The sequence below is a fragment of the Ipomoea nil genome, unplaced genomic scaffold (genome assembly GCF_001879475.1).
Source record: "Ipomoea nil cultivar Tokyo-kokei standard unplaced genomic scaffold, Asagao_1.1 scaffold1096, whole genome shotgun sequence".
In the NCBI taxonomy this organism is placed as follows: Eukaryota; Viridiplantae; Streptophyta; class Magnoliopsida; order Solanales; family Convolvulaceae; genus Ipomoea; species Ipomoea nil.
Window position 1 is genome coordinate 535,661 of NW_017617524.1, and position 14,340 is coordinate 550,000.

At 38.1% G+C, this 14,340-nt stretch overlaps 1 protein-coding gene and 1 long non-coding RNA gene across 6 annotated transcripts in view; one reads left to right on the top strand and one right to left on the bottom strand.

Annotated features, from left to right (window-relative positions):
• LOC109183066 overlaps positions 1-5,170 on the top strand; it is a 22,291-nt gene extending 17,121 nt beyond the window's left edge. Inside the window, exons 2-3 of the long non-coding RNA XR_002054487.1 lie at positions 2,820-2,827; positions 5,160-5,170. This is a non-coding gene — a long non-coding RNA (uncharacterized LOC109183066). The remainder of the gene's footprint in view (positions 1-2,819; positions 2,828-5,159) is intronic.
• The window catches only part of LOC109183063, a 19,895-nt gene extending 6,734 nt beyond the window's left edge, over positions 1-13,161 (bottom strand). Inside the window, exons 1-13 of one of the 5 annotated variants that reach the window (XR_002054484.1) lie at positions 11,754-13,161; positions 11,396-11,530; positions 11,140-11,284; positions 10,476-10,778; positions 9,440-9,701; positions 8,931-9,097; positions 8,710-8,820; positions 7,984-8,035; positions 7,750-7,856; positions 7,470-7,598; positions 6,419-6,508; positions 5,586-6,116; positions 5,358-5,544 (exon numbers count right to left, since the gene is read on the bottom strand). Coding sequence is in view for 4 of the 5 variants with exons in the window: in XM_019333272.1 (XP_019188817.1) it covers positions 5,530-5,544; positions 5,586-6,116; positions 6,419-6,508; positions 7,470-7,598; positions 7,750-7,856; positions 7,984-8,035; positions 8,710-8,820; positions 8,931-9,097; positions 9,440-9,701; positions 10,476-10,778; positions 11,140-11,284; positions 11,396-11,530; positions 11,754-12,991 (3,285 nt within the window). In the remaining variant the exon portion in view is untranslated. Of the gene's footprint in view, positions 1-5,195; positions 5,545-5,571; positions 6,117-6,418; positions 6,509-6,871; positions 7,221-7,469; positions 7,599-7,749; positions 7,857-7,983; positions 8,036-8,709; positions 8,821-8,930; positions 9,098-9,439; positions 9,702-10,475; positions 10,779-11,139; positions 11,285-11,395; positions 11,531-11,753 lie in introns of those variants that run through there. The other 4 variants (XM_019333272.1, XM_019333274.1, XM_019333273.1 and 1 more) reach the window with 4 other exon arrangements.
• Positions 13,162-14,340: the final 1,179 nt, after the last annotated feature.

Consider the following 14,340-nt stretch of genomic DNA (forward strand, 5'->3'; position numbering starts at 1 on the left):
AGTGCTAGGATCTTGCCACTTGGATTTTGGGTGTTCTTTGGACAGGTTTTTCTCTTATCCTCTTTTCTTGGCAGTGGCCTATCATAAACGGGCAGTCTTCTACTTTAGAATTCTATCCAATCGACAACGTGAACTAAGTGGTCATTATCCTTTTGCCCGCGACGGCCACCTCGTTGCCTATTTCGGTTACCAAGGTAGCAATACGCTTGGAACAAATACTTACAACTTTTAGAAGTGGAGTTAGGGTCGACATCTTCCCCTATTAACTCTGATGCGGCTGGGACGTACTTATCGTAAATATCGCCAGATATCAATAATCCACAAAGAACATGCAGATCCCAAAGTGAGATGGAAAGCTCACCGAGCGATGTAAGCAATGTATTGGTCATGGGGTACCATGCTTCGCAGGACGCTTGCATGATAGGCATTGAGCGGTCATATGTGAACAACAAGGCGTATATGCCGTCGTAGATCGTCATGGCCTCCAGGAATTGACGGTGCATACTGAGTATTGTATCAGTCCATTCCCAATATCCCGTTGTGAAGCTAAACTCGCCTCTAAAGCTGGGATGTTGGTTCCATGAAGTCTCACCTTCAAGTATCCGTCTTCCTAAGATCGGGAGTGTGTCTGAGTATTCCACATGACCTAGCCCGATTCTTAGAACCCATGTTTTGGATGGTTAGGTTTCAGTGTCACGAATCCAATCCTCCACTCGATAAGGCAGTGTCGGGTAGGAAGGATTCTTGCAGTCATCGGTAGGTAGATGATGAATGTCGTACTGTCTTTTCTGGTCTTATCACTTGATACTTTGAGCCTCCTTTTCTGATCGACTCCCACAATTTTCCAAAACACTACCATTGTTTAAAAATGGTTCTCGCTATATAAAGCTGCATTAAGAATCAAGAGGCCAAGTCCAAAAGTGTCAACAATTTATAAAGCAAGAAAAGACATTTCTGAAAAGGCTAAAAAAAACATATTGCCACAAAATGCCTATGCTACATATGTTATATATATGTATACACAAGCAAGCATTAATTGTGCATGTTTATATATAGTATATGTGGATATATAGTATATATTATGTACGTGGATATATATGCCCACATATATAAAGCAAGCATTAATTATGCATGTGTATACATTATATATATTATGTACGTGTATACATATACACACAAAATCTATGAAGCAAATGGGCATGATAATAAAAGAGAAAATGAAAGATATGTTTAAAATGAATTCACAACTCACATGCTGCACATATATGTGTTCATACATAGAAGTTACACACTGCCCAAAACAACCATATATATATTATATATCATATATGTATCCATAGATTAAAGCAAACACTAGTGGACCATGTATGTGTATATATTATATATATGTACTCACACGCAAGGTGACGAAAAAGGGGCATCAGACACGGAAAAAAGCAAACATATGTATACTGTGTACATACATAGGGCTTTCATCGGCCTCTGTGAAAGGTCTTTCATCGACGATTACCTTTTCAACCACATTGTTCTTTTCAAACATGAGGCATTGATGTCAAGATGAAGGTACCACCTCATTTTCAAGTATCCACAACCTCCAAAGTAACATGTTATAAGATGTCCCCGCATCTATGACATGGCAGAGGACACCTGAACTCAGACTTCCAATTCTTAAGTCAAGTCTGATGATGCCAATTGCTCTTTGCCCTCCTTAGTTGAAGCCTTGTATCATTAAACGACTTTGGGCAAGCTCATCTGTAGACACACCAGCTCGAAGGGATAGGAAGTTGATAGCTGAGCCTTGATCAACCATAATTATTTTGAGCTTTTGTCCACGCGTATAACCTTCACAAATAGTGGGCGATTGTGTAGCGTGCCTCCAAGTAACAAATCTTCATCCTTGAAGGTAATTTCTGTGGAGTAGGAAGTAGCCATATGCATTTGTACTTCCCCATCCCCGATGTGTTTAGGAGATGAACATTCTTCTCCATAAGTCATTTGTATTTAGGCAGGACCTAGCAATGTCTGTCCCTTGAAGATTAAATCTTTTTGGCATATATTGAGCCAAAGGAACTAGTGCGCGTGGCTGCTTGACATGCCCTTTCGTCTTTGATCTGCGGGCATGGGCATTTGTTGAGGTTTTCTCAACCCAATTTTTCACCGCGTGTTTGGGACATCTCTCAGGCTTAACTTTCTTCTTTCGATGAGTGACTATCACCCATTTCCCTACATATGTGCTAGCATTTTCCTATGGTTTTGAACTTTGACCAACAACATGCTTAACAATGAAGGGGAGTGGACGCTTTCGTTGTTTCCCATCTTCCTTTTCAGTACACAACGGAGCGAACCGTCCGAGTGTAATCGAGATTTGATTTGAGCTTGCGTTAGCATCAGCAAGCTCAATTTTCCCGTCTCTGGCCAATGCCATAACTTTATCCTTGAAGATGAAGCAGCTCTCAATCGGATGACCAAGAAGACGATGGTACTTGCAATAGTTTGGATCATCCACCCTTGAAACTTCCTCGAGGCGTTTCATTTCAGGCAACTCAATGAGCCTAAGTTTGAGTAGCTCATCGAACATGGGAGATATGTTAGAATCCATGAAAGGATAAGTCTTCTCCTGCCTTTCTTCAATCGTCAGCCTTCTACCATCCCTTGACGGGGCATAAAATGATCTTGGCATAGGCCTTTCAGTTGCCTTAGTAAAGACTGTCATTAGTGTAGCCTTCACATTCATCACTTCTTTCTTTTCTTTCTTTGGAAATGGTTTGTTTACTTTTTTAACTTCTTGTTTTCCAAGAGCCTTGGAGGAGCTAGGCAAGTTCAATATGTTGAGCCCTCCGCTTGCTTCGATGCTCAACTCCATGTCATGAGCGCGACTGGACAACTCTTCAAAGGTCTTTGGCTTAATTCCTTGCAGGATATAGGAGAGTTCAAAGTGCATGCCTTGGATGCACATCTCAATTGCAGAACTTTGGGATATTCTTTCGTTGCGATTCAGACATAGTTCCCTCCATCTTTCGACGTAGGCACCGGCACGTTCGCCCTTCCATTGGCGAGTAGTGGTGAGTTCCAAGAAGCTAACTGTTCTCCTTGTACTATAGAAGCGGGTTAAGAACTCACGTTCCATGTCATGCCAGCTATAAATGCAGCCGGGCTTGAGGTCAGTGTACCAATCAAACGCAGTTCCCTTTAATGAACGGACAAACTGCTTTACCAACAGATCGCCGTGAGTCGCTGCATCATTGCATGTTTCCACAAAGTGGGCAATGTGCTGTCGAGGGTTTCCCTTGTTATCGAATTGCTGGAACTTAGGGGGTTGATAGCCGTAAGGCATTTTCAACTCCTCAATTCTTTGTGTAGGGCTTAGCATAGGAATATGAAGGTTGGCCTTTATCTAATTTGCCCTTATAGCCCCCATTATGTAGTCCTTCAACTGATCCACCGGTATCATGCCTTCAGTAACTAGAATAGTTTTCTCAGTTGCAGGTAAGTGGGAAGCAGCTTCTCCCACTGCATGGCTAACAGGAGGTGGTGGTGATAGCTGAGCAACCTCTATTGCCCCTCAGGTTGCTTTCCTGGAGCACGACTTCCTTGTCCCTCCATGATGCTTCCTACCCTATCATCGAGGGTGTTAAGCCGTTTCTCTTGATTTTGGAGGGCGACAGCCATTCCTTCTAGACACTTAGCAATTCTAGCTAATTACTCCTCCATAGATTCTGTGTTTGTCGTCATGACAAGACATGACATTGTAGACATGCAACCACTAAGGTGCAGCTTTCCATAATGGATGTAGCGCAGACACGGAGGAAGTGCTCTCGCTACTGGCGTTCTCTTGCATAGAAGTTGGACTACCACCATCAATAGCTCCCTTAAGAGAGGGTGGACTTCCAGCGAAAGTGGTTGCCTTTGAGGCGGTAGGGGCATTGTCAAGCCTTTGAACCACTCGTCGTGCCATGGACTGAGGTTCAAGTAATTGGACCCCCGAACTCTTTGCGCGGTTCCTAGTCAGTTAGCCTTGCATTTGCTGAGTAGTGCCAGAGCCAGCTACAGGCGTAGACTTGGACTTGGTAGCTTGGGCGTAGGTCCTCCTGAACATGGGATTGTTCGATGCCATTGGATACGCAAGTAGAGGTATACTAGTAGTAGAGAGATGAGAGGCAGAGTTGTCCCACTGTGCCAAGTCAAACCTGTCAATTTAAGTAGCCAAATTGATCCAAATAGGCTAATCCAACTCTATTAAATATTCCATCATCTTAGGCCAAATAATCCAACATCCAATTACTCAATCATTATTGGTCCACACAAGTTGTGTGAACCATATTTTGTCTACTGTAAAATAATGTACATTCAGTACAAAAATAATGTACATTGTATTCAGGGGATGTACATTATTTTTGTTCTGAGTGTACATTATATTGTATAATGTACATTCAGTACAAAAATAATGTACATTTAGTATATTAAACATGTACTTTTTGTTATGGTCCACATAACAGTCCACACAATAATTTGCCCCAATTATTCTTAATTAAGTAATTAAACCAATTAAATATTTAATGGGTCATTTAATTAACCCAATTAAATAAATATTAATCCAATTAACCTAATTAAAGTAATTAATTTAACAATCAATTATCCACCACAGTCCAACAATATTATTTAAATTTTCAATGCTAACAGTTGCATTCCAGAAAACTGTCTTGGTGTGTTTAATTCATTTTCTAGAAAATGAGCATAATTATTTCTATTTTAAATATTTAAAATATACAATGATGGTGGTGGTGGGGTCAAGTATCTCCAAATGGAAAATAACTTCCAAAAAAAAAAAAAAAAAAAAAAAAAAAAAAAAAAGAAGAAAAGTCAATTTCTAGAAAATCCCCTCTATTTTTTATTGATCACACTCCTATTTTAAATTGACTTCCATTTGCTCCCTCTAGCCAAACACGGAAACCCAAAACGCACCCTTAATTAGTCAATAAAATCAACCAATCATAAAAATACAAATGGAGGCATTCAACAATAGAAGAAAATTTTGACATTTCAAAATAAAAGTATCGTCAAGTCTCTATAGAGCTATATTGCACAAGCATATTAAAGTCAGTTGAACTCTGTCATAACTCATAATATCCTACATCCACTCTTTCGGCAAATGAGCAAAGGTGTTAAGTAATTCCGTTAGGATGTATCATTGCTTGTTAGACTAAGTTATTTGAATATTTAACGTAAGAAAGTGTGCAAGTGATGTGGTGAGCTGAACACCCCATGTGCAATCCATCACACTGAACACGAAGCAAAAACTATCCACGCAATTGAGTGTTCACATTATAAGTCAATGGAATAATGAAAACAAAACGTACCTTTTACTTACAACCAAATTCATCGCTTCCAAGTTGTCTTCCCATTTTCCTGCCTTTTGTTCCTTGAGTGACTTTTACCCTCTTCAGTACGATGTAGTAAGAAACATCCTCAGCAGTCGGCAGACATGCAGTTTCCTCCTTGTGCATATTTGATTATGGCCAGAAGTGGTCCCTACAAGATTTTAACGACACTGCATGGCCAGAAGTGGTCCCTACAAGATTTTAACGACACTGCAAAGAATCAACTTGGCACCACAGTCTATCTGCATAAGCCTTCTCATCTTCCTTTTCTGCTGCAACATATGCAGTATCCTCCAAAATTTCGTCGTTTTCATCTGGAATCTCCTCCTCCATCCACTCTCCGGAAATTGCTGCCGACTCGAGAATATGTTTCTCTCGCTCACTAAGTTCAGCCAGTGCCTCCTTCATAGCTCGTGGTGTAGCTGGCCAATCGGTGGGTTTATACTTCGGAGCAGGTACAAGAAAGGGCAAGGCAATATCATCCAAGAGTTTGGCCTCGCTATTAGCATAATCCCCAGTATCTGTTGGGGGGACAATGAAAACAACACCAATTTCATAGTTACAAATGTGAAGTCGTGAACCCAACACAGAATTACTTCTCATGTTGTTGTTGGCTTTCCTGTCTAGTGGACCAGAAATTGGACGCCCCCATGCAGCTGCACTGAAGTTGTGTGATCCGCAGTAAACCCATCCAAAGGAAGGAACATCAGCCTTAGACTGAAACCTTCTTCTGGCTACCTGCTCACACCATGCATTTCAATTTTTAATCATTTTTTAAAAACATTTTTATTTAAAATGAAAATAGAAGTGATAAATAGAATGAATATTAAATCATAGCAGGCCTATGCACCATAGAGGACAAAGATCATTTGATCATAAAGTTCTTATTCATGTCTCTATGGGGATGTGGTAGGAATTAGTACGCAGATGAGAGGAAGTATTTTAAGCATAAAGAATAGGCATTTGCGAATTATGTAATAACCATTGGAAAATAAACTCGAGGCAAGATAGAAAACTTGCATTGTCATGAGAACGTTTACCTTTACGTGCATAGGGATCCCATCTCTGTGACTGGGACAAGGAATGGCATCATGTAGTATACCCACAGGTTTCAACCTTTGCCATGTTTTCTATAGAAAAGAAAAAGAAAAGAAAGAAGAGTATTAGAAAGCATTCACTTTTATTAAGTGAGAGAATCCTACAAAATGGTACTACTGAAATCTACGACTTCAATTCAGCTGACTGGAAATATGATTGTCATCCAGGGAGAACTATATTCAGAAGTTCAGCACTCGAGCTCTTAATCTCACTAACTAAGAAGGCCACTTTGGTCCACACTCCAACCATAACTTGGTTCTTCATTGATTTAAACCCTCCCAACCCCGACCCCCCCCCCCCCCCCCCCCCCCCCCCCCCTTGCATATCATGCCATTTCCACCAGTCACTAAGCAAATAACTTTCATATTAGTCAACAAATTGGAAGTGTATCCAACGATTATGAGAAAGCCAAATATCACCTCATGAAGTTTATCAACAATGGCCCACATTGGTCTCTGACTTTTCGAACGAAATCCTAATTGTCTGGTCAAGTGAAATCCTAAACAAGCTATTCTTTCATTTTATGAAAAAAAAAATATATTAACAGTCCCAAATCAAAAATTTTATAAGTTTGAAAAATGGATGTAATAAGGACCAGGGTGGTAAAAAAAAAATACGGAGTAAACATTTATATATAATTCATAACCATTTCTGCCTATGTTTAACCAAATTCCTGATTTGTGTGTAGTATATGGAATGTTGCTCCCCACCCCCCAAAAGGTCCCCCATCAAATTATCGAGGCAGTGTGGCAAATATGTAGCAGAACTAAATAATCCAACTGGAAAAATGTGCTCATTCTTGCTAAGACATCAGACACTCATTAAAAAGCCTACAAGGAGCCTTTTTTTTATGACCAATGATAACACTATTTCTGTATTCATCTTTAGTTGGAAACATAAAAGACTATTTGAAGGGAGATTAGTTTTAATGCTACCAGTCTATCACATTGGGCAAAAAGATCAAGGGACATAAAAGTGAATAATAAATTGTACCTCTGAGAAGCATAAGATACGTCTTGATGATAAGATTCCACTTTTGGAACTTTTCACTCTTTCAGCAGTAGGGAAAATAACTCTAATAGATGGGTTTCTTATTTCTTGACTTGCACTCCAGCAGCTCCACTGTAAGAACCAAAATTAACAAATCAATTCCAGTTAAATACCTTCAATGAATATAAATCGTAAATTACTAGCATTTCTTCTTAACATCACAATTCAAGCAAAATAGCATCAAGGAATATAGATCGTATCAGTTACTAGCATTTATTCTTACATCTGGATCAGACTCCTCAGACTCAGAACACCGTAATGATCGTTTTCCAGCTGCTGCTGAAAAAGCAGCTAGAAATTGTGCATTGATAGATCCAATGGATGATGAACCTTAAAAATAAAGAGATGGTGAAACATTATATGCAGCCGAGTATAATTCAGTAGGAAAAAGGCAAAAACTAGGGGATAAAAGACTTGCAATCTAGGTTGAGATTAATGCACAAGGAATCGGACTCACCAAATACAAAATCATTTTCTGTGTGTTCAGGCCATTTATACTGACCTAAGACCTATGTAAACAAGAGAGGGAAAGAAAATTTTATTAGGACACAATTTTTTTACAAAAACAATCATTGACCCAAACAAAAATTAAATTCGAAACTTCAAACTCTACAAATCCATTATTTAAAATTACAGAAAACTTGTATAAAAACAGCAAACTTTTGGGTACCAAGTACACTAAGTAACAACAACAACAACAATAATAATATTATAATAATAATAAGAATAATAATAATAATAATAATAATAATAATAATAATAATAAATTAATAATATAGCTGAGGAAAAGAATTTAGAGAAACAGAAAGAACTATAAATATGCAATAGCTTATATCCACATCCCTACTCTTATTTTGCTCATCAGACAAAGCAGTGGCAGCACATAATTATCAGCAAGCTGTCCGGGAAGTCAACACAAAAGAGATGTAAATCACATGCAATCTGAAACTCCAAAAATGAAGTCATTGGAACAAGAACTTGAATAATTCATTAGTCACAACACAAAGTACAAACACATTTCTCAGATGACCTTACTGCTGAGATTCCTATTTAGAGATGTGTATGGTGAAAACGATGGAAACACGGTGCAGAAAGAAAAGAACAATGGCAAAAGCAGAGGAAATAATGATTACTGCACAAGGAAAGCATTAGTTTAACTACTGTAAAATTTAGAGACAATTACCTCATGGAGCCGCCACAGACCAAAACGCCTCTGAAGAGCTCTAACTAGTGAACATGTTGCAGAAATATGTTCAGTGCTTGTTATATTTGAGATAGACGAAAAAGATGGACCCTGCACATGGCAACATAAGATACATGTGATTCACACAGTAAAATTAAATGAACATTATGATAAATAAATAAATAATCCAAATAAAACAGGTTCCATTGCCAAAAGCATACCTGAAAGACATGGAGCAGCAGTTTTACTTTGTTGTTGCTTCCTTCTAAAGCTGCACCAAGAACCTCCTCTGGATAGATATATGCTGAAAATGAAAATAGGCCAACATCTGAAAGTGGAGCAACCCACTTTGCAACATCTTTTGGAAGAAACCCAAGTTGAACACAATCTGCATCATAATTATTACAATGTTTAAGGGCAATAGTTGCAGCTTAAAAGCACCTAGATTTCACATATCTAAAGACATCTAGATATTTTAATGTTTATGCAATATAAATATTACAAAATCAAAGGCCATGCTACCACTTTCAAAATCAAAGCTGGCATGCACATTTCATTGGGTTAAGAACATTTTCTTGGAAAACTTGAATTGAAATCTAAATCATGCCAAGCCTGAATATCAAAGAACTTCAAAGAGAAATTTTCACATTCTTGTAGTTCTAAATCTTTAGAGCATTATACATTGTTTACATAAATTCGCATATATGTTGAATACTGGAATGCACTTTACCTCCCATGAAAACTTCTTCTGGGTTTGGAACAAGAATGCTAACAGCATTTGCATCAGCTGGTATCTTTGAATCCCTTCTTAGAACAACCTCTGTCATCCCATACATATTTTCTTTGCACTTCCTAAGGAAGGTAGCAAGTTTCTTCAGTCTTGCCCCATTTGAATCAGCCGAAGTACGGAAAATATAGCTTAGACCAGCCACAGATGCTTCAACAGAACCAAGCGACTTTACATGATGAGACAATGGCATGGGCTGACCACCCTAAGAAAAGGAGCAAAACAAGAAAAGATTAACTCTGCAGGACATAGCCACAGGTCTACCATATAAAATCCTGTACTAAGAAGGAATTTCTGTAGGAAAAAATATAATGAGCAGCCACATGCACTACAGAAGGGCCGAGGGCATATAGCAAAAAAGCCAGAAGTATGGCTAAGAGTATCTGATGACCTTGGAGAGGGTTATAAATATCATGCAGTTAATTAATGTATAAATGTAAAATGTACTATGAAACATGAGACTCAAGGACCAGAAATATCTTTGTGAATTTTTTTTTTAAATAATACTAAAGATATGAAAACTCACCCAATAGGGTGTGCCGGCAGCCACACAATTCTTTCTTCTTTTTTTTAGTACTATTGACTCTGTTACAATTCTTCTTAATCATAAATAAATAAATAAATGAAAAAGAAGAATAGAGAATATCTGCTAATTGAAGTGACAATGCATGAAGCCATTCACCGGAAGAACATTCCCTAATAGTGATATATTATTATTTATTAAATGTATGTCCATAATTCTATGCAGGAGCCAGGAGGCCAGGAGAAACTATCCTTGGACCTAGTTTAACACACCAGGAACTAAATTTCAATGGAAGAGTTATTTGCCATATATTTTGTTTTCCTATGCTTCCCAATTATTCCTTAAAAGTCGTTAAGACAAATGCATCTGTCAATCTGCAACAGAGGAGAAGGGATGCACAATTATAACATTCTGGCCAATGACTGCATGCATACATAAAGGACAAAAGATACTCACAGCTAAGAAATATCTCGGTTCAGAAAATAAAGGACTCCTATGTGAGTAAACTCCAGGTATGGAAGTAACCAGGTATGCCACAGCCCCCTTAAAGTCATACTTTGCTAACTCAAGGATCCAGTATGCCTGACTTGGTACATCAGCTAGCAGAGATGCTATAAATCCAACCAGCTGAGTGGAGAAATCAGATCTTGAATCTTTATCAACTCCTCCTTCAGGCAATTGGGTGAAAAATGATAAATAGTCTGGACTACTTAAGCGTGGAAAATCCTGCCACCAAACTGTATTGGTCACCCCATGCCACTGCAGAGTTTGAGATGGTAAGAAAGCATCAATATAGTATCCAAGTGAGATCAAAACAGATAAGAAATTGAGAATATTGAATAATTACACTTAGAAGACAAAAGAGGGAAAAGAAGACAAATATGGAAGAAAATCAAAAGATGTGAACTTCTAGGCTATTTGGAATTGAAGAATGTTACAGGGTCTTGCATTCAATGTTGAGTTTAATATATTTGGACCACTCTAGGTCCATTATGTTTGTGAAACAAGCTTTTGCCTAAGTTATTACTTATACCCTTCCATGATTTGCTAAAATGTAACACTGCACTAATAAAAATCAAGTGAGGTTCTCAATTTTACAACACAAAGGATAAACATTCACCTGTCTTGGTACCAAATTTGCTGAAGTGATCACAACTCGAATGCTGTCTTCTCTTTGCACAAGAAACAACTTCGGATGATGACAACCAATACCTGATTTCCTCCGGTCTTTCCCAAAAGCTATAACCTCAGGAAATGGAGGGTACCTGTTGTAATAGGTTGACTATGGTAAAGGCATTAATTATTCTCACCTCTACCGTCTGAACACAGAAATTAGAATCAAAGATCCTTTTGAGAAGAGAGATCAAAGAACTTACACAACTATCAAATTTGGAAATTCTGGGTAAGGCATTGAGGTCCTTTTATCAGGGCTCGAGCTCCAACACCTTTCAGCACTGTGGCAAGCAATAGTGATGGGAAAATAGGGTGGAATTTCACAATATGAAAGAAACCTATATAAATAGCAAATTCCCTTTAGTAAAAAGTATTACCCATGAATAAGGACATCCATATTGAGGTGAAACTCCTGAATATATCATTTCCCCCACGAGATTAATATATTTATTTCAACTAACAAGATACCTCTTCATTTTTTGTGTTAATCCTTGTTTATCTAGGGGAAGTATGTGAGCACAAAAGCAAATGTAAAAAAGAGAACGTTAATTTTCTACCTACCAAAGAATATCACTTGAGAATGTTGCAACAAACAGCCTATCAATGCTGTTAACAGGATGGAGAAGCTCTGGCAATGAAACAACATTTTCTGATGAACTTTGGTTGATACAGTGAAGCTGATTCAAATAGAACATCTTTCCTGGAGGTGGAACAAAACGAACCCCTTCCCTTTCTTGCCCAACACCTGCAACCTGAGGAACAGCCTCCTTCTCCATGCACTCCAAAGAGAGAGCGCCATGTTTATCATTAGCAACAATGCCATTCTCAAGATCAACTCCAGTATTATCCATTTGTTCTCTTATTTCTTGATCATTGTTGCAGCACTCGAACTTGGTATTTCTCTCAGAAGTTTGAGCTGTTTGTTGACAATATTCACACGCCAAACTGTGGCCAGCTTCTGGACCCTCACAAAGTGAGACATCTTTTCTCACAGCTCCATCACCCATTGGAGGAACTTCAACATTTTCTTGCAATACCAGAGATGCAACTTTTGTAACTTTATGAGTAGCCCCCATGTCATGATCAAGGATAACACATTTTCTAATACATTTTATAGGGTCATTACAAGACAATATTTCCCTAGACATATTCAACAAAATATTTGCTTTTGCAGTAACTCCACCATTTTTAGACCTAACTAGAGCATAATCAGAGTATACACCACTTCCATTACAATTAATAACATGCCTGTCAGCAATCTCTGCAGCATACATTACTTTTGTCACACTAAATCCTATCTGAATTCCTGTAGCACAACCATCTCCTTTCCCACAAACAAGCGAAACCTCATCGCCTGCACAAATTTCAACAACTTCTCCCTTTCCAATCCTAATCCCATTAACAAACACTCCATTCAATGATGCCCTAACCCTAGAACTACAGTTTGCACCAAAGCTCAAAAACACTCCATCAGACAAATATATCTTCTTGTTCAACAAATCAAAGAAAAATTGGCAGTGAACTTTGCTAACACGAGGCTCACAGAACAAAAAGTCGCAGTACTGATTACTGCGTCCAATAGTGTAGAGCTTATAGGGCTCGAGAAGCATACAGTCACAGGAAGTACCGGTAGTTTTCGATATTAAAGGGAGACCAAACGGTGTTATCTGCAAAGAAGCTATACTGAGAATATCTTTCCTAGGTTTTTTGCATGGAAATAGAGAAAATTCTCGCCGGCGGCGTTTCGGATTCGCCGTTCTAAGAGAAGAATCTGAACATAATTTCAAGTGTAATCCCATAATAATTGGACGATGAAAAAAGTAGAAAGTAAATCAAACAATCATCTAATGCTGATGTGAAATGTAATTGGGTAAGTTTGACAAAAAAAAAAAAAAAAAATACAAAGAATTGAATGAATCTTTGAAGAATAAAAGAAAATGACAAGACTGAAGGGAATGCTCTTCCTGCCGTGAAGTGCTTAATCTAATGAAATTTTCCCTCGCATTTGGTATTTATACATGATAATTGGGCTTTCCGGTATAGTATCTGGGTCACAAATGATAATTGGGCCTCAGTACTTTTTGGCAATTTATATCGGCAATTTATATCCTACACCACGGCGCGCGTTGCACTATGCGCCCAGATGCAAAACGACGTCGTTTTAATTATTTTTTTTTTTGAAATTTTCCGTCCCAGTGAATGGCAGTAGTTTTTTCTTTAAAAAAAACCCGCTGTTCAAGAATGTACATAATGTTATACTAGAATACACATAATGTTATACATGAATGTACATAATTATATAACAAAATATACATACTCTTTTTAAAAGATAATACACATAATCTAACATAATACATAATAAACATAAACTTTTAACATAATACACATCAACTATTAACATAATACACACAAATTTTCTGATTCGGATGTACATAATTGTATAAAAAGAATGTACATAATTGTATAAAAAATACACATAACTGTATGAACCAATACACATAACGTTGTGAACAAATACACATAACGTTGTGAACAAATACACATAATCTCAGCAACTTCCTACCGCGCCTCCCAACACTACCCCAAAACGACGTCGTTTTGGGAGGCGCGCGGCGCACAATGCTATGTGCACCGTGGTGTAGGATATAACGATTGATTTATATCGTGCACCACGGCGCACATAGCAATATGCGTCTAGGCACAAAACGCACGCGTTTAGATTGCTGACGTCACTTTGTCCGTCCAAACGGCCCAAACTATATTATGTGTATTCAGTTAAAAGTTTTTGTGTATTATGTTATGAGTTTATGTGTATTCAGTTAAGAGTTTCTGTGTATTCAGTTAAGAGTTTCTGTGTATTATGTATCATGTTAGATTATGTGTATTCAGTTATGAGTTTCTGTGTATTCTGTTATGAGTTTATGTGTATTCGAAACATAGGATTTTTTTTTTGACAATGCATCAAAACGACGTCGTATTGGGTAGGGCGGGGCGCACAATGCATTGTGCGCCCTGGTGCACGATATAACGACTGGTATTTTTTATGCTTTCGGATATTGAGTCTTTGGGCCTAAAGATTGCCAATGTCAGTTGCATGCTTCACTAGCAAAATTCCTCGCTCCCAGGATCCCTACACCTTAATTTAGAG